The 23,743-nt window shown below is 51.6% G+C and overlaps 2 protein-coding genes across 2 annotated transcripts; both read right to left on the bottom strand.

Moving 5' to 3' along the window:
* Window positions 1-339: 339 nt before the first annotated feature.
* On the bottom strand, window positions 340-10,244 carry CNTF (ciliary neurotrophic factor). Its single transcript, XM_061451043.1, has 3 exons — window positions 10,123-10,244; window positions 1,413-1,699; window positions 340-1,112 (listed from the first exon to the last, which is right to left on the bottom strand). The coding sequence occupies exons 1-3, from the start codon at window positions 10,139-10,141 to the stop codon at window positions 639-641; spliced, it is 780 nt and encodes a 259-aa protein (XP_061307027.1). The 5' UTR covers window positions 10,142-10,244; the 3' UTR covers window positions 340-638.
* On the bottom strand, window positions 4,664-23,430 carry ZFP91 (ZFP91 zinc finger protein, atypical E3 ubiquitin ligase). The gene is made up of 11 exons (XM_061451042.1): window positions 23,072-23,430; window positions 22,377-22,402; window positions 11,457-11,672; window positions 11,168-11,204; window positions 10,590-10,682; window positions 10,123-10,245; window positions 7,946-7,996; window positions 7,370-7,448; window positions 6,923-7,037; window positions 6,319-6,418; window positions 4,664-5,943 (listed from the first exon to the last, which is right to left on the bottom strand). The coding sequence occupies exons 1-11, from the start codon at window positions 23,428-23,430 to the stop codon at window positions 5,433-5,435; spliced, it is 1,710 nt and encodes a 569-aa protein (XP_061307026.1). The 3' UTR covers window positions 4,664-5,432.
* Window positions 23,431-23,743: the final 313 nt, after the last annotated feature.

The raw sequence follows: 23,743 nt of genomic DNA, 5'->3' as shown, positions 1-23,743 counted from the left end.
GAAGCACAAACCTCCTTGTGGAGGGTCTTCTGAATCACAGCCTTCAGCTAGAAGATCCTCTCCGTTACCTTGTCCAAGCAACTAAGAAATCCCCTCTTGATCATACCCCACTCCCCCCCCCCAAAAAAAAGCCCCCAAGCAGTTAGAGCAGAAATTCCAACACAGTAATCGTGAGCCAGGCGAGAGCATGCGTGAAGGAGGTCAAGCCTTGCATCCTGCAGCTGGGGGCATGTCCTGAGGCTCCTTCACCAGGTGACATTTCTGTCCCTTCACTCCTGCCTTGCCTCCACACAGCCCTGGGGCAGTGACCAGGCTTCACAGAAAAGGCCAACACTGCCACAGCCCCCTGGGGGCCATGGCCCTGGGGCGAGCGGCAAAGCTGCTTCCCAGGGAACATCTGCACCCCCCGAGGCTCGCCCCACATTGGCTTCCTCGCTCCCTCCAGCACGGAGTGCGGCCCATGCCCAGCTTCCCACAGGGAACAGCACCAAGAGCGTGGGGGTGCCAGGGTTCAGTGACATGGTCCCTCCCGTCCACCCCCCTCCCGGAACAACCTCCTCCGCTGTCAGCAGCTCTCTGCAGAGGTGGGCAAGGAGCCCCCCACTCTGCGGGATCCAACCCCTGCCCCCTGCCTGCCCTCAAGGGCTCTCGGCTGGGCTGGGGCCCGCGCCACTGCCCGGGCCGGGCTTGGCGAGCTGCCGCAGGTCCCGCACGGACCTCACTGCCCACTGGGCCAGCTCCCGCAGCACGCCCAGGCCCCGCAGCTTCCTCTCGAAGAGGCTGAGCTGGGGGAGCACGGGCAGCACAGCCGCCTCCTCGGCGGGGGGGCCGCGGTTCTCCAGCCGCAGCAGCTCCTCGAGGTGGTAGGTGAAGGCCGAGACCTGGAGCAGGACGGCCGCCAGTGCCCGGCCCAGCGTGGCATCGGCCTCCCCCAGCTGCTCCTGCTGCTCCTCCAGCATCTGCGCCAGGAGGGCCCGGAACACCCGGTACGCCGCCAGGTTCTCCAGCAGCCGCTGGGTCCCCGTCTGCTCATCCCAGCGCTCCACCGCTGCCACCGGCACCCCCTCCACCGCCGCCACGCTGGCCGATGCATCCAGGCCCTGCTGCTCCACCTGCAGGGACGACAGCAGCCAGGAATCGCCAGCGGCAGGAGAAACAGGGGACCCCCATTCTGCCTGAACCCCAGCTCCAGGGTGCCCCGGTTCAGCTTCAGGGCTGGCCAGGGGACATTCAGGCAGTGCAAGGGCAGGAGCTGGTGCTTAAGGTTTGCCCACGCACCGCCCAGCAGCGCCAAGGCCCCGTTACCAGCTGCACTTCATCCCTCGTCCCTACCATGGACCAGCTGCTGAAAGCCCTCTGGACTCTGGTGGCAGCGGCCACCGCGCAGGGCCATAGCAACAGCGCAAACTCACATAGGTGTCCAGGAGGTCAACGACGTCCGAGCGCATCTTCCCGGCCAGGCGGATGCCTCGGCTGCACAGGTCGCGGCGCCGGAGCGTGGCTGAGGCGCTGTCTGCTGCAGCCATGGCGCGGGCAGCCGGGGCACCCAGCTCAGGGCACGGCGCCTGCCCGGCCCGGGGAGGACAATCCCCTGCTGAGCTGGTGCATTCCAGCCGGGAGCTCCACTCACACGTCTGCTGGCCTGGCTCTCCCCCTCTTCTGCGCCTGGGGCCTGGCACGACGGTGCAAATTCCCGCCTCTGGGATCAACGGCAACAGATTATTTCCCTAATTCCCCCATGCGTCGCCACTCCAAGCGCCTTGCCCAGAACAGGCTTGCCTGGCAGCAGCAGGCTCCCAACCCCAGCTCCGACCCATCCCTCCCTACCAGCCGCACAGTGCCATGAGCAGCACGCTAATCCCCACGGCTCATGGCAGAGCCAGAGCATGGGAAAACACTGCTGGGAAGAGGGGAGCAGAGCCCGGACACTGCTCAGCACCTCGGCCTGGGCGGCAGGGCTGGGGCCTGAGCAGGGCAGAGCACTGTGGGCTCACCAGCAAGGGGGTGAGGGGAACCCCCAGGCTGGAGCTCCAGCACCAGCTGCAGTCTGCGCTGCAACCCAGACCCCAGCAGAAGGCTGCAGAGGCCTGTCCCGGCCACATCCAGCCCTCTTATTCACCCTATGGCTGTGTGCGACTGGGTCACCCAGGTCTAAACCCCCTTTCCCAGAGGGGTCCTGCAGACAGAGGAGGAGACGGTCCCAGACACCCTCCGCAGGTGAGCTGCATGCACCAAGACAAAAACAGCCCTGCTGGTTGGTTTGGTTTTTCCTCAGTACATTTATTTTGGTTACGCATTACCTAGATTAAGAGAAACAAGAGGAGCTGCAGAGCGATGTCCCTGCGGCACCGGAGCACAGCGAGCCCCCTGCCGAGCACCGGGGCCGGTGGCCAAACCCAGCAGCGTCGTTGCCACCTGGTGGCTACTGCAGAGAGCGCTGCGGGACTCCAACCTCAACCCCGCACCCCAGGGCCCCCGAGGGCACCCCTGCCCGCAGCAGAGCGCGGGCGCAGTGCCCTGGGCTCCCTCCACTCCCTCCCCGGGAGGAGAGAAAAAATAAATACGGGGGGAGGGGGGGAATACAAAAAAAGTTTATTGCAAACTACTACAATAATTTATTGAAGCGAACTGCATGCGAGTGACGGAGACACCGAGGGGAGGAGGAGCTGCAGGGGGCTCTGTCAGTTTTAGGGTTTCAAATGGGAGTGGGAGAGGAGCTGCACCACCTTTCCTGCGCCAGGGACAGCAGGCTCTGGTTAGAGGCTGAGACCAGGAAAAGAAAAAGGATTGCTACAAGAGGTGTGCGTGAAGGGTAGGGCAGGGAGTGGCAGGGAGCAGATGTGTCCGGGCTGGGAAGCAAAGGGGCTGCTCCATTCCGCACCCCATGGCAAGCTCTTGGCCCTGCTTGGGGAAGTCGCAGAAGGAGGCAGCCCCTGTTGCCTCCCAGCCTGGTGCCACATGTCGGTAACCAGAGGGGAGCAAGATCTTGACCCGACAGCAGTTTAGTGCCAGCAACCCACGAGTCTCATTGTAGTGCCCTTAGCAAGGCTGTGCCATGGGCATGGGGCAGGGCACAGGACCAGGCACCGCGGCGAGGAGCCAGCAGACACGCCCGTGCACAACACGGCTCGGCAAGCCCCACACTAACCCGACATGAGACCCACACTGCTAGTTTGGGTTTGAACACATCGCATCTTGCTGCTTCTCTGTAGTCTGCAAAGGGGAGGGCACTGGCTGGGCACCCAAAAGCTTCCTTCTGGAAATCACGGTAACATGATCCAAGCAAGAAACTGGATCATCCCAACTGAAGAAACTGGCTTAATTTAACACTATATGGCAGCAGACCTGATGTGCACTGTCCTGGGAGATGGGCATTCAGCACACTGGGCCGTCATCCTTATCTCCAGGAGAGGCTTGAACCTCTGCCACAGTGCAAGAACAGGGGATGCCCACACCCAGGGCACAGACACTGTGCAAGCTGCTCAGCCACAAACACCAGAAGTGTTTGAACTTGCTCTGCCAAAGATACTAGTGTAAGGGGGAAAGGGAGGGGGCAAATCAGGACAAACGGCCCAGTAGAAGCTGTCAGGCTTGGGCCACAGCTGGATTTCGAGGCAGCACAGGGGACAGTGTGGGTGTTCAGAGTCAGTTTCCTGTAAGTAGTTCCCAATTAAATTCCATTGTTTTACTGCTGTTCTCCAGTCCCCAGGCACCCACTTTTGCCTAGCTGCTGTGTGCTACAAGCCAATACAGCTGATTATGTGCTCATAATACTGCAAGATACTTCGGCTCTGCTCCCAACTGCATAAATCCAACCAAAAAACCAACCAACCAAAAAGCCCAGGTTTTCCTTCACCTCTTCCAAAAGCACTAAGAATTCAAGGCCACTGAATCACCACACAAAGTGTCAGATAAGGGCAAAAAGATCCAAGTCTCCATAGCAGACACATGGTATCCTACGCAAACTTTTCCAAAGGCTTAGTGCTATCCTAACTGTATGGCAACACACGAACCGCTGTGTTTCATGGAAAGCAGAGCCGTTTGGGTGGGAAAGAGCAGCTCTGGGAACACACTGCACAACACCCTCCCCGCAAAACAGGGTCAGGGAGAGAAGCTGACAGCCCCCAAGCCCCGCGTCAGTCTATTGCCATGGACAAACCACCCTCTCCAGCCCCTCCTTCTGTGTCTTTGCCTAGACCTGGAAAGGAGAGGCAGAGTTGGATGAGGAGCACAACATCCCTCAGCAGCAAGCAGCTCACAACTGTCCTAAGTCTCAAGAACAAGTTCCTGGCTAATGACATTTTTCCCTGACAAGCTAGGGACCAAGGGAGGGCAAAGAGAGCATTTAATGCAAGGAGCTCCCCCCGACCTGGGAGGGAGGGAGGAAGGGAGGCAAGAGCCAGCTGTTCCATCACTCACCTCATCCTCCTGCTAAAACACTGCTGCAGAGGCTCCCACTGCAAATAGGCTCTTCTCCAAGGGCTCTCCCTCTACTCTGGAAAAGCTGTGAGACACATCTGACTCCAGAGGCTGCCTTCACCTCGGCTCTCCCAGCTGCTGTTCCAATGGCACGACGTGCTCCCCGCAGCTCAGTGGTGCGAAGCAGCCTGGGAAACAGCCTGAACCCCTTCCACCCCCACCCCCTACAAACATAACTAAAGAATACCGACCCTTTTTTAATCAATAAATAACGAATCTTGTTACCACAACACAAAAACGAAGCATGTTCAAAGTGCAAATTACTGTCGTCAAACTGGGATGCTCCTCCTCGCCTCTCCCACGCAGGGCTCCCGTAGCCCCCGGGCCTCTCCAAGCAAACATGATCTATGAGCCAGGGCGTTCCCTCCATTTCCTGCCAGAGCTGGAGCAGAGAAGCGCAGTGGGGAGAGGGATGTGCCTGTTCCGGAGCTCACCCTGCTACGTGAGGGGCCTAAAGTGCCAAACCAAACTCCCAGCCCCAGGAGGAAGAAAGAGACTGCAAGGACCAGAGTGCAGCGATGCATAGAAGTTGGGACCAGGGGCAAGAGGGAGTCTTAAGAAACCTGTACAGAGCACATCAGATGCTTTCTAATTTGCAAATGGGGCCACATCAAGGAGCCAGAAAGGCATCTACTTTGGGCTAGAGGAAGGGCTTCAGCAGTTTCTCCCCCCGCCTCCCTTGGAGAAATATGTCACTCAATCCAACTTGCTCTGGTAATGGCAGCATGTGCCCCTTTCTGCAAAGGGGTAGTGGGAGAGAGAAGTGGTTGGGAGAAAGAGGATGTGCTGTGATCCAAGCTGGAGGGGAGCAGACCCTTCAGTTCTTTACTAGAATTGTGAGATTTGTTTAAATTTCCTCTGTTTCTGTGTCTTTTTTTTTTTCTTTCTTTCTCTTTTCTCCTCCTTTTAAATACAGAATCCAAACTGTCCCAGCACCCGCCTGCTCCCGCCCACTAGGGTCCAGTGGAGTCTGAATCTTCGATGAGCACCTCAGCGGTGGCTCCCAGGATCTCGGTGTTCATGACCAGCCCCTCGGGGTTTGCACTGCTGCCGCTGCCCACAAAGAGCTTCCCGTCAGCCACCAGGCTCACGCGCTCAGCCGCACCGCAGAACGTCTTGGGCATCCCGTCGGGATTGAGCAGCAGGCAATCCGCAGGGGCAGCGCTTCCCAGGGGGTCGGGAAGCAGGGGCAGGCCCTGGCCATCGGTGGGTGGCGCAATGGCCTCAGGATTAGTGCCCAGGATGTCAGTGCTGGTGATGAGGGCACCCGCGTTGGCAGCCAGTGCTTCAGCAATAAGCACTTCAGGGTGGCTCTTGGCTTTGTGGGCCACGACGCTGTCCTTCTTCTCAAATTTCTTGCCACAAATGTTGCAGGAGAACTGGTAGAAGGAGTCCGCATCGTGCTTCTTCATGTGCCAGTTGAGGGAAGCCTTCTGCCGGCACGTGAATCCACAGATCTCACACCTGGGAGGGGAGAAGGGGAGGTCATAACAAAGGGATGTGCCCACACACTTGTGGGAACAGGAGAGCAGGGAGGCAGCTCAGGAAAACAGCCAGGGCTCACTAAAATAGGATGTCACGGTAGCTCCAGCTCTTCCAGTTTTAATTTGTAGAGGGTTTATATTCCTCAGATCTCTCCTGAGACACTAACTCAAGGAGTATGTAAGAGAAGGGGCAGCTCAAACACTCCTTTAGGTGTGTGTTTAAGGAGAGCTTGGACACCAGGAACAAGTTCCAGCCCTGACTTCAGAGCCAACCTTTCTCTCAGTGGAGTCCATGAACGGGTGCATCCAAGGGTCCCTCAAAGTAGGGGAGCAAGAGACAGGCAGAAGTACTCACTGCAAAGGCTTCTCGCCCGTATGGATCATTCGGTGCACCGCCAAGTTATGAGAACTCTTAAACGCCCGGGCACAGTACTCACAGATGTAATCCCTTTGATCTAGAAAGCAATACCAGTTGGAGCATTACTTTCCTGCAGACCTGCTCCCCTTTGAGCTCTCACATGTTGCAGGTGAAGCTGCTGAAGCAGCAGCAGAACCAGAAGTGCTGGGAAGCCAGCAGGCATAGCAGAGCAGGAGTCCCACAATATACCACAGCAGCTCATCTCGATAGTTGACACATGATTAAGACTCTCCTAAAAGCCAATCATCCATCTTGACCGATACTGCAGGACTGGCAAGTTAGGATAAAGCTTGGAGTTCTAGAGAACTCCCAAGTGATACTTGCCAGGGGGTGATTAAAAACTCTTAAGAATACAAAACAAACAGGCTATAAAGATCATAATGCAGAAGGAAATAATACCCTGCTGCCGATGCACATCTATGCCATCTGCCTTGGCTTCACACTCCCCAGAAATCCTCTAGCCTCTGGGCTTTTCCATTTCCTCCCCTCTTTGTTCACTGTCCCAAGGAGCAGTTTGTATCCATTTCCCACCTCCCTGTACCTGTGTGGTGTTTGGCATGCCGCAGCAGCTGCTTCTGGAGTCGGAAGAGCCGACCACAGGAGGGATGAGGACACACATATTTTTTCTTCAGCAAGTGCTGGTACTTTATGTGATGCTATAAAGAAAGAGTGGAAGGTTGTACACTCTCTCTACATGGCTGAGAGGACAGCTGGAACCCCTCAGCAGGCTACCAGACTCCAGTCAATGACAAGACACCCTTATACCATGAACACAGAGGCTTTGATCTCCATTGAGAGAAGAAAGCCAAACTAATGTGGACATCTAGCAACAGGACAGAGAGAGACACATGTGGCCACAACTGAGTAAGTCTACCAAAAAGACAGCATCAGAAACGAGCGCTTCAGTGCTGGGTAAGAATTAGCTGCCAGTTTCCAGCGGCCCATCCCTGCCCTCACACCATTTGGGAGCTGAGGAATGTCAACAAACCTGCAGATACCGTGGGTGAGCCAGGACGGTGCCGCAGCCTTCCATCTCACAGCGCACATACTGTATCGGGGGCTTCTTCCTAAGGCGGCAGTGAGGAAATGGGCCCCGGTTAACTCTGGGGTCTGAAGCCAGGGCAGCAGCAAGAGAAACAAGCACAAGTGCAGCTCCATGACATGAAAGCAAGGGATTACTGCTCCAATATTCCTGTTTGGGCTGTGCTGTTACAGACTCTGTCCAAGAGTTCCTTCCCCTCCTTGAGGACTCTCCCCAGAGCTGAGAAAACGCCAGGAGACACAGAATTCCCAAACCTTTCACTGGGCAATGCCCAGCAAGGGATGAACTCAGAAGTGGGGTCAGGAGAAGGTGGGAGGTGCCGGTTCAGTTGGAAGAAATCAAAACCCCACAACTACAGGGAGAAGGGGTAATTGAAGAAGGGAAGACAAAGCACACTGCTTCTCCACCTTCAAAGCAGACTTCTATACTGTGCAGGAGAGATGGCTTTGAGACAATCAACATCTCTATGCAGGACACAAGAGATGCAAGTCTTCAGAACAGAACTGAGAGAGGATCACTCACCTTCTCTTGGGAAGCCTTGGGCTCTTGTCATCCTTTCTCCTCCTTCCTCTCCTGCAACAGGGTTACAGAAACAGAACTGAAAGACTCTACACTGGTGGCAGGCAGAGTTTTTGAAGTGCACGCTACAAAGCAGGAGCATGCTGCAGGAAATACTACAGAACTCTTCCAGGCTGAAAAGTAACACTGCATCTGGCAAGTCAGCACCTGCACCAGCTCCCAACACTCCAGAGCTGCTAACAAAACACTCCTACAATAGTTGGGCAGGTTCCCTAAAGAAGTGGGGTAACCAGGCCTCCATGCAAACCTTCCCTGCACCTCGCAGAACTGCCACACCACACAGAGCACCCTCCTATGGGGCTGCAGTCCCCATGTGTCTGATACCTGGATTTTGACCTCAAATCCCACTGCCTATGCCAACAGTGAGGCTGCAGCTACATGGTCTGGCATACTATGCTGCTGAATGTGGTTGGCTTGGCTCAGATGTGTCTCAGCTGACCACTGATACCTGTCCACTGGAATCCGCGTGGCTGTGGGACAGCCACAACCCAAGAGGCTGTGGTCAGAAGCCACCAACCCTTGTGCCACCACGGAGAGAGGAAGGGCTATTGTAAAAAAGCCTCTATCGGGCATCACACACTTCACATTTTCTCTTTTAAACCTCAACTGTGTGAACAACTTGCACCCTTGTCATTAAATTTCCTCTCTAGGCTGTGCATCAGCACACAAGATTCTGCTCTGCTCAGTTTCTGCTGTAAACAGGTAGCAAGCTGTTGCCTCATGAGCTGTGAGCTCCTGCAAGATCCATCAAGTGCAATTTGGAGGCAGATTCAGATGAAGACAGCCTTCTTGAGAAAGAGATGCTTCATGTGCTTTGCTCTCACAACCCTTTATCACTTCCTAATGCAGTTTTTATAAACATGTAATTTTACCAGCACAGTCCAAAATTAATGGTGCTCTTCATTTTCTCTGTTCTGTTGGGTTTCATACCACATGAAAAACATCAATCTGCATGACTGGGAAAAATGGGGTGAATGATCTAGCAGCTCTTTCATAGTGCTCTGAATTAACTATAGAATTTTACAGTGCTCTGAATTAACCATAGAAGCTTATACATCTATCAAGACAAAAAAAAATCCATCTCATCTGAGCAGACCTATGTAAGATGCATCCTGCTCAGAACATCACACCTGCTGGATCATATTGCTGCACAGACACTAACAGTGGGTTGATAGAAGTCTTTCCTACCTTGTACTCAGACATCTTTATTAATAGCAAGACCATGCCAGTAACATGCTGAACTGACACTCAGCATTCAAGTCAAGCCTTCAGAAGAGGCACAGGTTTTATTATGCACAAAAGTAGCATCTGAGCCAAACACCATGAGCATGAGGCTCAGAAAGCCATTTCTAACAGGAAAATAAAAACCAAACCAAACCAGTTCTCAAAATGCCATCAGCACCTGACCCCTCCCCAGTGGGATCAGCTCTGCAGCAGCAGAGGCCACAACACATACCAGCAGAGGGAGCCCCATTTGTTCCAACTGCTCGCACAAGAGCTACAAGTACAAAACCTGCTTACCCCCATACCAAGGAGTGGCTTTGACACACAAATCCAATCTACCTCAGTTGCCAGATGAAAGTTCCAGAGACAGCATTCCTAAAGGTTTCAAGTCTCCACTCAAAGTACTACTGACCGACCAGGCAGCAAAAGTTTGTTCTCCAAAGCCAGGGGAACACCGCTGCTCCTTCTGAACCCTGGCACGATGGTCCCAAACGTACAAAGAGGATGTTTACAGAATATTCCCGTGTCTCCCTCTAGGCCCAGAACAGAGGAGACGCTGTCTTCTCCAACTGGCTTTCTAATATAGTCTAATCCACCTCATCACAGCAGAAACCAATTTTAAGAATGATCTGAAGTATTTCATACTGTGTGGCCATATTCAGGAAGGTGACAAAAACCACAGTATGGAGAAAACCCTCATCTTAAACTATATGGAAATATCAACTCTATTTTTCCTTGTTGAACATGCCAAGATACAAGGAAGCAGGACTTCTATCAGAACAACAGATTCTGCCCCGGCCAGGAGGGAGGAAAACCACCACAACACTGTCGTACACTAGCAAGAGTACAAAATATACACAACATACTGCTACATGTAACTGCAGAGTTTTACTCACTTCCTTGGTGGTTCTTCATCTTCCCGAAACTCACTTTCTTCTTTTACTTCTACTTTAATTTCTTTCTGTTTCTCTTTTTCCTCCTTCCCTTTGCTAGCTTTTCTCCTTTGCTTTGGTGTTTCCCTACAAAGATACAAATACAATGCATTACTCCAATACTCCTCCCATTGTCTGTTTTGCACAAAGATTAAAGCAAAAAGTGGATAAAAGTTCAGGTCTATTTATCAAGTCCCACTTCTGAGGAGAAATAAGGAAGAACCTGGCAGATAGAATGGCTCTGAAGACTGCAGTCCACTGGAGAAGAACAGACCCGTACCTGTAGACAGTATCTAGAAAACACTGTGCCCAGTGGGAGCCATTCCACCTTAGCAGCTCCTCAGGTTCTTTGGGGAGTACTGAGCTCATTCAACTAAAATGTACTTTTTCTTTGTCTAAACCCACAGTAAGCATGTAATCAAATAATTTACTTCTCTAGATGGGGCTTGTAGGTTTCATCTCTCGGATCATCTTTGAAGGGAACTTCTTCCTCACTGATGAGCATCTCCTCCTCGTCATCACTGCTGGCAAAAAAAAGAGAAGGACTTTAGCAGCAACAGCTTAAGCACTACTGCAATAATATTCATGCACCATCCCTCGGGATGGGAAAGACTCTATTACACAGCACTTTCTCATCCAGCATGACTGGGGAAAGCCAACAGACTGCACTGACTAAGAACATGACAGCCAAAACAGACAAAGCTAGGCAGAGCAGCCTCCTCTTCTGAACCCACCTAACTAGAGCTTCTGCTCCTGAGGGAATAAAGCTACCAGGTGAAGTGCTCAGATTAAATCTTAAAATCCATTTCTCCACAGTATCTCCTGACATCTGCAGTCCATCTGCAACCCAGACTGAAAATGCAAAGGTCCAGGACTGAATGAAAAGAGAGCTACTCTCCATCCACAGATCCTCTCACAGAAGCATTTATTCTGAAAAAAACTCAGGCCCTTATTTTAACTTCTTGAGACAATAAAGAGGAAGAAATGTCACAAAATAAGAATTTCCTACCTGATTCCAGCTGGAGACTGATGCTCTTCTGTGACCTCTGAAAGGAAAAGTCACCATTAGGTTTCAATCTGTGTTCGCTGCAGTGAGCTCATCTGTCTCAAGATACCTCCGTCGACATTCAGTGCCAGGAGTGCTGGTGGCAGAAGGTACTCATGACCAAGCAGCACCACACCTGTACCAGCCACAGTCTGCATACAGCTCACAACGTTACACCCACACTCAGCTCCCTTCAAAGCTTCCCAAGACCTGACTCTCTCCAGGCACTCTCATGCCACGGCTCCTCACGTACCGTACTCGAGCTGGTCTGTGTTTGGCTCCGACTTGCAAATGAGCTGCAGGGAGCCCGTCTTGGATCTGGAGGCACGCGAGTTCTCGGTGTCCCGCTGGCGGGCCACGGTGGCTGCCCTGCTGCTGCGCCAGCTCCTGCTGGGCCTGGCTGTGCTGACAGGGGAGCCATGGCGGAGGACACTGGAGACCTCCTCCTCCTCCTTCTCTTCTTTGGGATCTGAAACACCATTGCAATCTCTTTAAGAATAATGAAAACATCAAGCCCATCATAAATTCACACTCTGGGGCACCATCGTGAACAGTGTAACTGCCTCCATGTACTCTGATGGGGAAACCACTCACTAGCTCTCTCAGATGTGGAGCACAGCTCTACTAAGCCAGATACGATACATCCTGGGGCCTTGCCTCAGCCAGGCTGCACTTGAAAATCTGATCACATTTCCCACTGCCTCTGAGTAAAGACACAAATGTTTAAAAGCAGCTTACATTTCCTTCTGATAAAGGCTTATAAGATGATTATTTGCTGGCTCCCATCTCCCCTAAGCACTACAAGATAGACACTCATAAACCTCAGCAACTACTTTTTGAAAGACTAGCTTCAGAACTGGAACACATTAAAAGTCATGTTTGGAGAATCCCCCAAACACATTTAATCAGCATTGTATACCTGGTAATATAGGCATATAGGTATTGTACAGGCATATAGAGCCTTTGGAAAACTCCGTAAGAGTCTGGTGCAATAAACACCTGAAGAAAAGTACAAAAATTAGTGTCTATAGAGCCATTGTACTGTCTGCTCTTTTATATGGGTCTGAATCATGGGTTATTTACTGCCATCACCTGCAACTCCTCAAACGCTTTCATCAGCTCTGCCTCCGTACAATTCTAAACATCCCCTGGATGTTTGACTGTGTGTCAAATGTTAGTCCTACAGCAGGCAGGGGTCACCAGTATCGAGGCCTTATTGCTGAAATTGCAGCTGTGCTGGGCAGGGCACGGCTCCAGGATGGAGGATCACCGCCTCCCTAAGATCGTGTTTGATGGTGAACTCGCCACCGGCTGCCGCAAGAGAAGTGCCCCAAAGAGGAGATACAAGGACTACCTGAAACAATACCTCAGCCTTGGCCATACTGACTACCGTCAGTGGTCCACCTCGGCCTCCAATCGGGAGACTTGGAGGCACACCATACATAACACTGTTGTCTCCTTTGAGAACACAAGCAGAATTAGTCTCAAGGAGAAAAGACAACGTAGAAAGAATCATGCCTCACCTACACCACCCAAGGAGACCTTTCGTTGTGCTTTTTGCAATCGGATTTGCCTATCCCACACTGGCCTTTTTAGTCATCAGCACACTTGTAGTAAGGGTGGGTAAAGCCCTTCCCAAATCTTCGTTCACGAAGTCAAGCTATCACCTGGTACTAACCCTGAGGAATCCAAGCTGGAGGTCTCTGATCTTACACCAGAGCAAAAGGCATCACCAGTGCTGTTAGCCTAAGGTCTCTGCACTCATTTATAGCTTCTACAGGTGGTTTCTTTTCAGCTGATGGCTGATCTCCAGATACGTTCTGGCATAACAGAACTGGCTGAAATGCCTATGTGAGCAAGTTCATCCCTTAAAAATACCCAAGTACAGTTCACCTGCTCTTGCGTTCTGGTGCTCGCTGTGACACTGGGCCCCAGTGAATTCAAATGCCTTGGGACATTTCAAACCTGATGAGCTGAAGAAATTAATGCCAAGTAGATGGCTGTGCTCAGCGACCACATCTGCCACTGGTCTGGCAGACACAGGCACCTGCAGTGCTCCGCAGGGCCTGGGCTCTAGGTTGAGCTCTGACCTGCTCTTTTTTACCCAAATGCATTTATGTTGCTGCCCCATTCAGAAAGGTTTCTGCTGCCTCAGCACCAGCCAGCAGTACCCTGAGATGCCGCAGAGTTTATCAAGCATCTGCTGGCAAACCCCATGGGCAGTCCCCTAAGGACTGGCTGGGGAGCAGCCCTGCCATGCTGGAGTCCCAGTGAAGAGCAAACTGCACATCGAGAGGAAACCCACAGCATCCTGAGTCCCACTAACAGGTGCACAGTCAGGAGCAGAGGAACACTGATAATCCCCCTTACTTAGCACTCATTAGAATCACAGAACAGTTAGAACTGGAAAGGACCTTAAGATCACCTAATTCCAATCCCCATGCCATGGGCAGGGATGCTTCACTTTAGACTATGTCACCCAAGGCTCTGTCCAACCTGGCCTTGAACACTGCCAGGGATGGGGCATTTACCACCTCTCCAGGCTACCTGGTTTCACCACTCTCATTATAAAAAATTTCTTCTTTGTATCTAGTTTGAGTCTCCCCTCAGGCAGGTTAAAGCCATTCCCCTTGGCCCGTCCCCTACAGGCCCTTGTCCCAAGCCCCTCTCCAGGTTTCCTGCAGCCCCTTTAGGCACTGGAGCTGCTCTCAGGTCTCCCCTTCATGCAGCAAAGAGGCAGGATCCCCTCCCTGAGCTGCTGCTCACACTCTGGGGGTGCAGCCCAGCACACAGGAGGGGTCTGGGCTCAAGTACTCACTGAAGCCAGGGCATGGGGAGCTGCTCCTCACCCAACATCCCCAAGTCCTTCTCCTCAGGGCTGCTCCCAACCCATTCACCCTCCCAGCCTGTGTTGATACCAGGGATTGCCCCAACCCAGGGGGCATGACCTTGCACTTGGCCTTGTTGAACCTCATGAGGTTTGCATGGGCCCATGTCTTGAGCATATCCAGACCTGATTGGAGAAGGACATGAGCAGCAAGATGTGAACCCTATGCTGAACCCACATTAAACAGCAATTGGGATCAGCGATATCCTGAGGTCCCTCCCAACCTGAAATCACTGATTTTGCATCAAATTGCATCAAGCCTTTCAAAACAAATGATCCTTTTACTTCTACCATGGACCTTTGTGTGACTCACTCCCAGTCCCTGATTAACAGGGTGGGAATAATCAGCATTTGACTGAAAAAAATCTGACTGGAACACAGGATGTGAGGCATCAGAGTTTTGCTGTAAAACAGCAACCAAGACTCAGGTCTTGCATGTATAAAAGCCACTTCATCATCAGAGCTTGAAGTACACCGCCTTTTTGGAATTCTGTTTTAGCAGACCTCATGGTGAACTACAACTGCTTTATGTCTTTAATCCTAATTGTGGACATCCTCAGGCTCTTTCAAATGTTAAATCAAATCCAAAACCACTTAGAACCACACTCTGGCAATTCCCCCCTCCAACATTACCATGCTGCCAGTGTTAGCACACACTGCTGCTCTTGAAAGAGGTTTATTCCCTTGGAAGATCAGGCATTCAGCTAATTTCTTAGCAAAAGCTGGTATTTTAAAGATTAGCCTTATGGATTTGAAACAGACCTCCCTCAGGATACTTTTCTACAGAGTACCCCACTCACCTTCCAATCTTGCTTTCTTTTCTCTGAAGTGAAAGTGCTTAATAAGCCTTTCCCCATGATTTTTCCTTTTCACTTCAGCATGCTTGTCTAACATAATCACTGCACTTTTACATGCTGCGAATGCCTATGTACCTCCAAAAAATCAAATAGCTTACTTTGTAGAACTCCTAAAACAGTGTAGAGCTATTGATTGAAAATCCTTACAATTCTAGGGCCTCCTAAGAGGGGACACAGGTCCCTCGTGCAAAGGCCAGAGCTGCACCAGGAAACTTGTACCTGCAAAGTTTTCAGCTACACAAGCAACGGGAATCAGCCCTCACCAAGGTTCTGCCTCAAATCAAACATTGTGAAAGAAAGTTGGGGATTTTCAATATATTTTATGCCTCTTTCCAGTTTCTTTCTCCTTCACACAAACACCTTTCTGATTAATGCAGCCCAAGCCTCAAAAAACAAACCACCAACAAAATACAAACCAACACTCAAAACACTAAACACAGAGACAGCAACTGGCTGTTCAGAGGAAAGCAGCACCTCCTCCTCCTGCTGCTTTCTTGTCCAACACAACTGACCTGGCATTAGAGGTGATCACAAGCTGCCACTGGAGGTGTTGCAGTTCTAATTGTGTTTGAGGATTCCTCCCCCAGGTTCTGATACTTCCTGCTTAATGTCAGGACTCATGCCTGTGTCAAAGTTAGGAACACAGCTGTCCTTCTCTATAACATCAGTGGAAGGAGCTGGGAGGTGCCAACCTCTTTCAATTGACTACCCAAGGACCTCACAGTTATTTTCAGTCTTCTCCTGGGTACCACATTTAGCCTGGTCAAATCCCAGCCCTGTGGATGAACACAGCGTTATCCATCTCCTCTCACAAACATCTCTACACAGAAAGCCATGCTCCTCAGTTAGGATTTACCTAATGGCATAAAGCAGATAGAGAAACAACACAGAGGTGACTAAAAGATCATCAGGCTCCGCTCTTCCAACAAAAAAAGCAGCTGCTGTGATGTCTTGAAGCTGAAACACAGGAAGGTTTTAAATGGGAAAGGCTGCCGTCAATTCTGCATTTCAAACTGTATAAACTTGACACCCCAGCTCTGGCTAGCTGCAGTTTCTTTGGAGGGCTCCTGTCATCCCAGAAGTTGCACAGAAAATGGGTTATATGCCAGCATCCTGTTATTCCGTTGCCAGTGTCAACAGTGGCGATGGACACCAGATCATAAGAACTCAGACTCCAGGACAAAAGAATGAGACAATTGGTGTCAAAGCAGCAGTGCAAAGCAAGAAGCAGCACCAAGCTGCTGCTGAACAGCTGAGCTGCCTTCCCTCTGCCCGAGTCATGTCGCACAGAGAAGGGCAATGGAAGCTATGACTCTGTAAATGAATCTGTGGAGAAATGCCCCCATGTGCACCCCTCTGTAACCCTCCAGCACTGACACTATTATCCACCTCATCCCAGAACCTCCACACAAATTTTGGGAACAGTGTGGGCACCTGCACTTAGCAGAGTAATTCAAGAGAGATGGGCAAAATCACCTTTTAAAGTCACAGAATCATAGAACGGTTCAGGTTGGAAAGGGCCTGATGGATCATCCAGTTCCAAGCCCTACCAATCCTCTTAATCTTCTGGTCCTGGGCCTCTTCCTACCTTGATCTGCCCCTTAAGTCAGTCAGCAGATGATAAACTGCTTCCACTGGGAGGTACTTTCACCATTTTGCCAAATCCTCCAAACAGCCTTTAAACCTAACAGCATCCAGGGCAGAACACACTTGCAGATTTGAATGATGGCACATAAGAGGCATCAAACATCCTTTAATCTTCATAGAATCAGACTGGCTTGGGTTGAAGGTACCTGAAAGCTCATTCAGTTCCAATCCCCGCCACAGGCAGGGACCCCTTCCACTAGAGCAGTTTGCTCCAAGTCCCTGTGTCCAACCTGGCCTTGAACACTGCCAGGGATGGGGCAGCCACAGCTTCTCTGGGCACCCTGTGCCAGCGCCTCAGCACCCTCACAGGGAAGAGCTCCTGCCTTACACCTAACCTAAATCTCCCATTTCAGTCTGAGGTTTAATCTTAACATTTGTGAAGGAAACACATTACTGGGAAAAGGGACAAGAAAAGGAAACCTGAGAGGAAAATAACTAAAGTTGAAGCTCTGGTGATCGTTTAGACAGCCAAAAGACAAGACTCTGGGCACTGCTCTGCTTCTTAAAAGCTGACCCCAGTAACATCCCATCTTAACATGTAGTCAGCACAAATTTCCATTTCAGACACACAACAGAAACGTGTTCTCATGCACACTCTAATCCTGCCCCAGAGCACTGCAAGCAGGGTCACCACACCAGCAAAAGCATCTCTCTCAGAACCCCTGTCATATTTTTCTACATGCACCAGTGCTGCCACAAACTGAAACAGAAGCGATATATACCAAAGCTTGTTCACTGTCTCCAAGCCCACAGGATAAACCCACCCTTACAAGTTTCAGTTCCTCCCTATATCGTAACTCCACTTTCCAGGAAGCCACAGCAAGTGGCACTTGCACTTGATCACGCTTTGTTGCTTCACGTCACTCCCTAGCCCCACAGCATCCTCTCTATAGGAGACTGGTCCAAGGACAGGGTGCATACTGCTGCTTCTTTACACCACTGGTTGCAGGAAGTGCTGAGTGCATCCGAGTAACTGACAGCGAGCTGACATGGACCTGAGCAGTAAATACACATATTCCACAGCCAGCACCTCCCCAACCTTCTTCCCAAGCACTGAAAGAGCACAAGTCACAGGCCCATTATCAATTACTCACTGCAAGGAGCAGAAAAGGAAAGTCCAAACCAACTGCATTTACTTCCTGAAGAAGCAGCAGGACTTCCTTCATTACAGGATCCTGCTGCGTCTGCCACCACTCTCCTAGCCCTGCTCCCCTCATCCCCTGCAGGTGCAGTGGCAGTGTTGCCCTGGACTTTGGGAAATGTAAGCAGGATTCCCTGCAGCAAGGGTGTGCAGAAGGAACACTGATGCAGATGCCACTGTTCAAAGCCAGCAGCTGCTGGGAGTCACTGCTGTCCTTGGTAGACACCTTCAGAAAATGCCTATGTACAGTTAAGTAAAAGGAAAATCAACTGTGAATTATTAAGCTACAAAACAACTACTGTGAAAACCAGAAATCACGACAACATATAGACATCTCTGACTGCGAATTTTAACATAGTAACTACACAACAGATCAGGCACTAAACACATACTTCCGTAACAGCACAGACGAGAATAAAACTCAGGAAGAAAAATCTTAGTGAAAACCTCTATCCAAACAGCTCCCCCCCCGACCAAAGAGCTTTGAAATTGTACACACGGGAGCCAGGAAAATCCTTGTAGAAGTCAAAGGAGGTTTGGGCACTCAGTTATTTAAATTCACCTGTCTTTATGAGGTTTGGTTTTAAGTAATGACATTTCTCTCGAAACACTGACAAAGTCTTAAGGCAAAGCAGTCATCACCAAAGCAGGAGAAAGCTTTAAGAACACGAACAACGAGGTGTAACATGAGTTACCTGTGCTACACAACCAGTCTTCTTTTAGCCTGGGGAATCTTACTGTTTCTCTTAAAGAGAGAAACTTAAAAAGTTAAAAGTGGACTTCTACAGAGCAAACTTGTATTCCCCACTCATATCCCTGCACAGCCCTTGAAGAAATGTCTCTGACCTTCTCTGGGCCTCCAAACCACAGCTGGACATTCACTGTGATGGGAGGGTGGTTGATATGCCAGCCACCCATAGTGTATTACAGTGGCCTCATATGGAAAAGACTGGGGAGGAAATCACAGAACAAATCCCCAAGACAGTTCTCCACATGTGAGCATCCAACACAAGTTCTCCACCCAACTGCATTTCCAACACATGCTTTCTACAACCATACACTGCAGGAGCATGTCAGCACTGCTGGCATCACCCTCCAGCCCACACTGCTGGGCAGAACCCCTTGATTTGGGAACGGATTCCCAAGGAGGTGACTCCAGGCACATGGCACTACACCTCTCGGTAACAGCTGTAAGTAAATCAAGGCTTCATGTATCCAGCCGCTACTCCAGCACTTTCTGCAGAACCACCACACAACCTGGTTTGAGTTGTGACCAACTGAAAGATTTCAATCAGACTCTTCAAAGTGGTTCCTAAACAGCAGATAAAAATCTTACAGAAAGGTGGATAGTCAGAAACTGGTCTGGGTGTCAAACTGAATCAGAGAAGCAGGTTTTGTTTGGTTGCCAACATGATTTGAAGAGCCACAGTAAGCACTGAATTTTCAATGGAGTGATGGAAGGACATGATCTGTGTTTATTAAATCTGTATTCCAATAATTAAAATTAGTCAGGCCTAACTAAAATTAAAATTATTTCCACAAGAACATACAGCATTGTGGGAAGTCGAACGTGAATGACACTGCACAGTCTGGCTCCAACTGCATGAATTCATTTATAAACTGAGATTAAATGTTCTACTTATGTAACTAATATTGCTACAGAAACACACCAGGAGATACAGCAATTGCGTGACTAAGCAGATGAGATGGGAAATGCAGCTGGTAGAGCTGACTTTGCAACTGCTTTCATGAACACCAGCACGGTCACAAGCACGCACCAACTCTGACACGACGCATACCTTCGACTTTAACCTTCCTGTAGTCTTCCTATCAGACCTGCACAGCCATACCTTTGTGCCTGGGCTCCCAAGTCAATGGGCAGAAAAACCCATGGCACTACACAGAAGAACATAAAACTTAGCAAGACACTTCCATTGTTGCAGCATCTCAGTTATGATCGAAGGCACCCAACACCTCTAAGCTTTCTTTCCCAACAACTAGTTCAAAATATAACCGCAAGCATAAGGCAACAAAACTTAGTGAACAAACTCTGATGCAGCAACTTTGTCATTCGTTGGACAGATCCACAGGATATGTCACCTTGTTCCACAGGCCATGTGCCTTACATACAGAGGCTAACCGCTATGGCTGAGCTCATGCCAATTTCATGTTCTAACTGTAGTATTTTATAGCAGAGAACAACAGTACTCGTGCCAGCAAACACCAGCACTAAATTCAAAGCCTTCAGCAGAACCACTCAACAGATTTAATGGATTTCTTCCAAGGCAGCTCCAGTCAGGGGTGAAACGTCCAAGGGTATTTTACCCTCCAGAATGAGAGGGCTCCCAGCCACAAAGCCCTGCCACGCGAGGAAACTGCAGTTTGCTTACACCTGATTAGGCTTCTTCAAACATTTTATGCTGAAGGCCAAAAAGGAGGGAGCGGGAGGGGAGCTCCTCTCCTGCCTCATGACCTGCCCAAGGATGACTCTTTATTCAGCCGCTTTCCAGGTCTTCCCCAATAAGCACGAGGTGCAGCAAGAACTTCACCCCGTGCAGAGCTGGGCACAGACCCGCAGCGTTCTCACTCCTGCCCTTTCACAGACTGAAAAACAACAAAAAAAAGCACCAAGGCAGATTTCCTTTGGACTACAGCAAGTCAGGGAAGGGATCTTACCCCTCTCCTGTGCTCTGGGGATCCCCCCCTGCAGTTCTGACCCAGCTCTGGGGCAACAGCACAAGAGGGAGCTGCTGGAGCAAGTCCAGAGGAGGCCACGGAGCTGCTGCAAGGGCTGGAGCAGCTCTGCTCTGGAGCCAGGCTGAGAGAGCTGGGCTGGGACAGCCTGGACAAGAGAAGGCTCCTGAAGGGGAGACCTGAGTGCAGCTCCAGTGCCTGAAGGGGCTGCAGGAAAGGGCCTGTAGGGACAGGCCAAGGGGAATAGCTTTAACCTGCCCGAAGGGAGATTCAAACTAGATAAAAAGAAGAAATTTTTTATAATGAGTGGTGAAATCAGGTAGCCTGGAGAGGTGGTAAATGCCCCATCCCTGGCAGTGTTCAAGGCCAGGTTGGACACAGGGGCTTGGAGCAAGCTGCTCTAGTGGAAGGGGTCCCTGCACGTGGCAGGGGGTCAGGACTGAATGAGCTTTAAGGTACCCAAAGCACTCTGTGACTCTATGATACAAGTAACCACCGCTTCTCCATGCCAACTTCCTCACAAACATTCGTGCCATCCATCCTGGCTGTAAGTCACATCACAAAAAAAGAGCACAAGAAATTTAACCAACACTTTCTCCACTCTCACATTCAGAGGCAGCCGAATCTTTCAGAGCCCAAAGTTGAAGTCTGTAATGGCTCGAGCACAGAGCAGCACCAAACCTGGGAAATTTCAGACTGACATGTGCCACTTCCAAGCACATCCCAAGGAACTAGGCTAAATATGGGACTGTTCTGCCTGTTTCCTGTCACCACCACCACATAAACATTTTAGCTTAAGGATATCCAAAGCAACTGAGAATTCCCATTAAAACACAATGTTAACAGTAGGCAAGTATTAGGTGACAACCCCACACTTTTTCACACGTTTCAGCAACTTTGCTTTGAGCTAGAAGGCTGAAGCTCTTATAATACTCTCCCCACCTTTCATGCAGCAAGAGGTAAATGCACACAAATGGGTGCCTGCTAAAACTACACTGGTTAATTCTGCTGTGGTCTGCAAAAATACACTTTGCCAGCTACAACTGTGATACATTTGACACCCAAATGGAAGCAAGCTATAGATTTGTAGGAATAAAGATAAAGAGTTACAGGATTACAAGAATAAAGGCAGCCTTCAAGACACAAACGCCTGTAAAGAAGAACCAAACAGCTCCAGCAGAAAGGTGGATTCATTTTCATAGGTGTACAGCCTTCACTCCTCACCATTTCTGTGACCATTCTCTAGTGCCAGGTCAAAACCAACACCACACAGAGCCTTTTACTTGGAACTGTTCCAGAAGCCATCACTGGGTGAAGAGCAAAACCCTCCTTTTTTCTTTTTGTACAAGAAGCTGTTCAATCAATACAGAGTTCATAGCTCACTCTGGAAGAACAGAAGTTCTGCTCCTGATTGCAGCTCCCCAGAGCTGCAACCTTCTTGATTAGATCCATTAAGCTGTCCTGCCCCCTTCAAAACTTTTCTTTCATCCCATGAAGACACAAGCCTAAAAAATTCACCATCCACTAAAGCAGGAAAAGTACAACTGTAAATACTTGAACATTCCTATTCCCACATCTCTCGAGGCCCTACAGCTGTGTTTGCGACAGCAGCAGAACACATGCAAGCCCAGGGTCTGCCAGCAATGCAAGGCCACTGTGGAACCAGAGCAGTCACACTGTGTGCAGCATGGTTCCACCTTCTGCTGGTGGAGCAATGCCCCAGTGCTTATCTGGAACACTAAGTTTTTGCACGTTGGGCACGTGCAAAGAGCATCAGCAGCTTATCCCAGATCCACAGTCTTGAGGGAGACCTTGGAAAGAAGCTGCATGCCATCAAGCAACAAACCATGCTTTAAAAGGAAGATCCAACAGATGTTTGGCTATCCTCATGGGAAGGTCCCTGACCTTCTGAGTGGAATACAACAGCTGCAGTAATTCAGCTCTTACCTTTACCAGCTGCTTTATCCGTGCACCTGAAAAAGCGCAAAAACAAGAATAAGAGACAGCTCCCACAGCACGGCAGCAGAAACCAAATGAACACAATGACTCTAATTCCCAGCTGTGGACAGACCCACCACCTTGTTCTTGCACTGCTGGTTTGAGCCCCTCACACCAACAGGGATTATTTCACACAGAGGAAGGCTGGGTGAACTATAATAACATATCAGCAGAAGCCCAGTCTTGCCCATAACCGCTGTTTCTAAAGCACATGGACTCTTTCGTGAGAACAAGGAACATCAGCTCCGAGCGCTCCAAGCGCACACGTGGCCGTTTTCCCATTCCCGATGTAAGGCGACAGAGAAGTGCCGGCATCGCCTCTCGGGAAACACATCCCACCGCCTCCTTCACCGCGCCTTCACCTGGCCGCGGAGCCGAAGAGCCGGGGCCGGGGAGCACCCGGGCGCTCGCGCAGACGGCACTCACGGCCCCGCTCACAACCAAGGACCCGTCTGCGGCAACAGGGAGGACGGGCACGGCCCGCAGCGCTCGGGACCGGCGGGGCCAGTCCAGAACAAAGAGGCGGAGGAGCGGGGCGGCCCGCGGCTAAGGGCGGGCCGCGGGCGCCACTCGAGCGGGACAGGGTACAGACCGCCCGCCAGCCCCTACCCCATCTCCCGGGCCCCCTGCCGTAGGGCACTCACCCAGTCCGGGAGGACTTCTTGGCCGCGGACGGCGTCTCAGCGGCGGGCTGCTCGGAGGCGGGTCGGGCCCCGGGGCTGCTCCGCCGGCGCCGGGGATACTCGGCCTTACGGCGGCGGGAAGCAGCGGCGGATCCCCCAGGGGCCGAAGCGGCGGCGGCGGCTGCCCGGCCCCGCTCCCGGCCGCCCCTCAGCACCCGGCTGCCGCCGGACTCCTCCCCCTGCTCGGCGGCGGGCGCCGGCGCACGGCGGCGGCCTGAGGACGGCGGCTTCTCGGCGGCGGGCGGCGGGCCCTGCGCGGGCGGGCCCTGCGCGGACGGGCGCTGCTCGGCGCCCCGCGGCTGCTCGGCGCCCGCCGGCATCGGGACGGTGACCGGCGGGACCGCGGCGGCGGCTGCTCCGCGGTGCCCCACCACCCGCCAAACCCCCCCGCGCGCCTCAGCCGCGCCCAATCAGCGCCCGCCGCCCACCTTCACGCGGGGCCGCGAAGCGACCCACCCACACCTCGCGTCCGCCAATCCGCGGGCGGGAGGCGAGGGATGGCCCCGCCCCCCGGCCCCGCCTTTCCCCCCTGCCCGCGCTTCTCCCGCCTTTCTCCGCTGCTCGCACAACGCCCAGCCAATGGGCGGCCCGGCTACGGCGGGGCCCGCCCCCCCTCCCGCTGCGGCCCGGCCA

Source organism: Pezoporus flaviventris, unplaced genomic scaffold (genome assembly GCF_033815535.1).
Source record: "Pezoporus flaviventris isolate CSIRO_AGI_PZ_B2104156 unplaced genomic scaffold, CSIRO_AGI_Pfla_v1 ptg000012l, whole genome shotgun sequence".
NCBI classification, from domain to species: Eukaryota; Metazoa; Chordata; class Aves; order Psittaciformes; family Psittacidae; genus Pezoporus; species Pezoporus flaviventris.
This window is presented reverse-complemented; position numbering and strand designations above follow the sequence as displayed.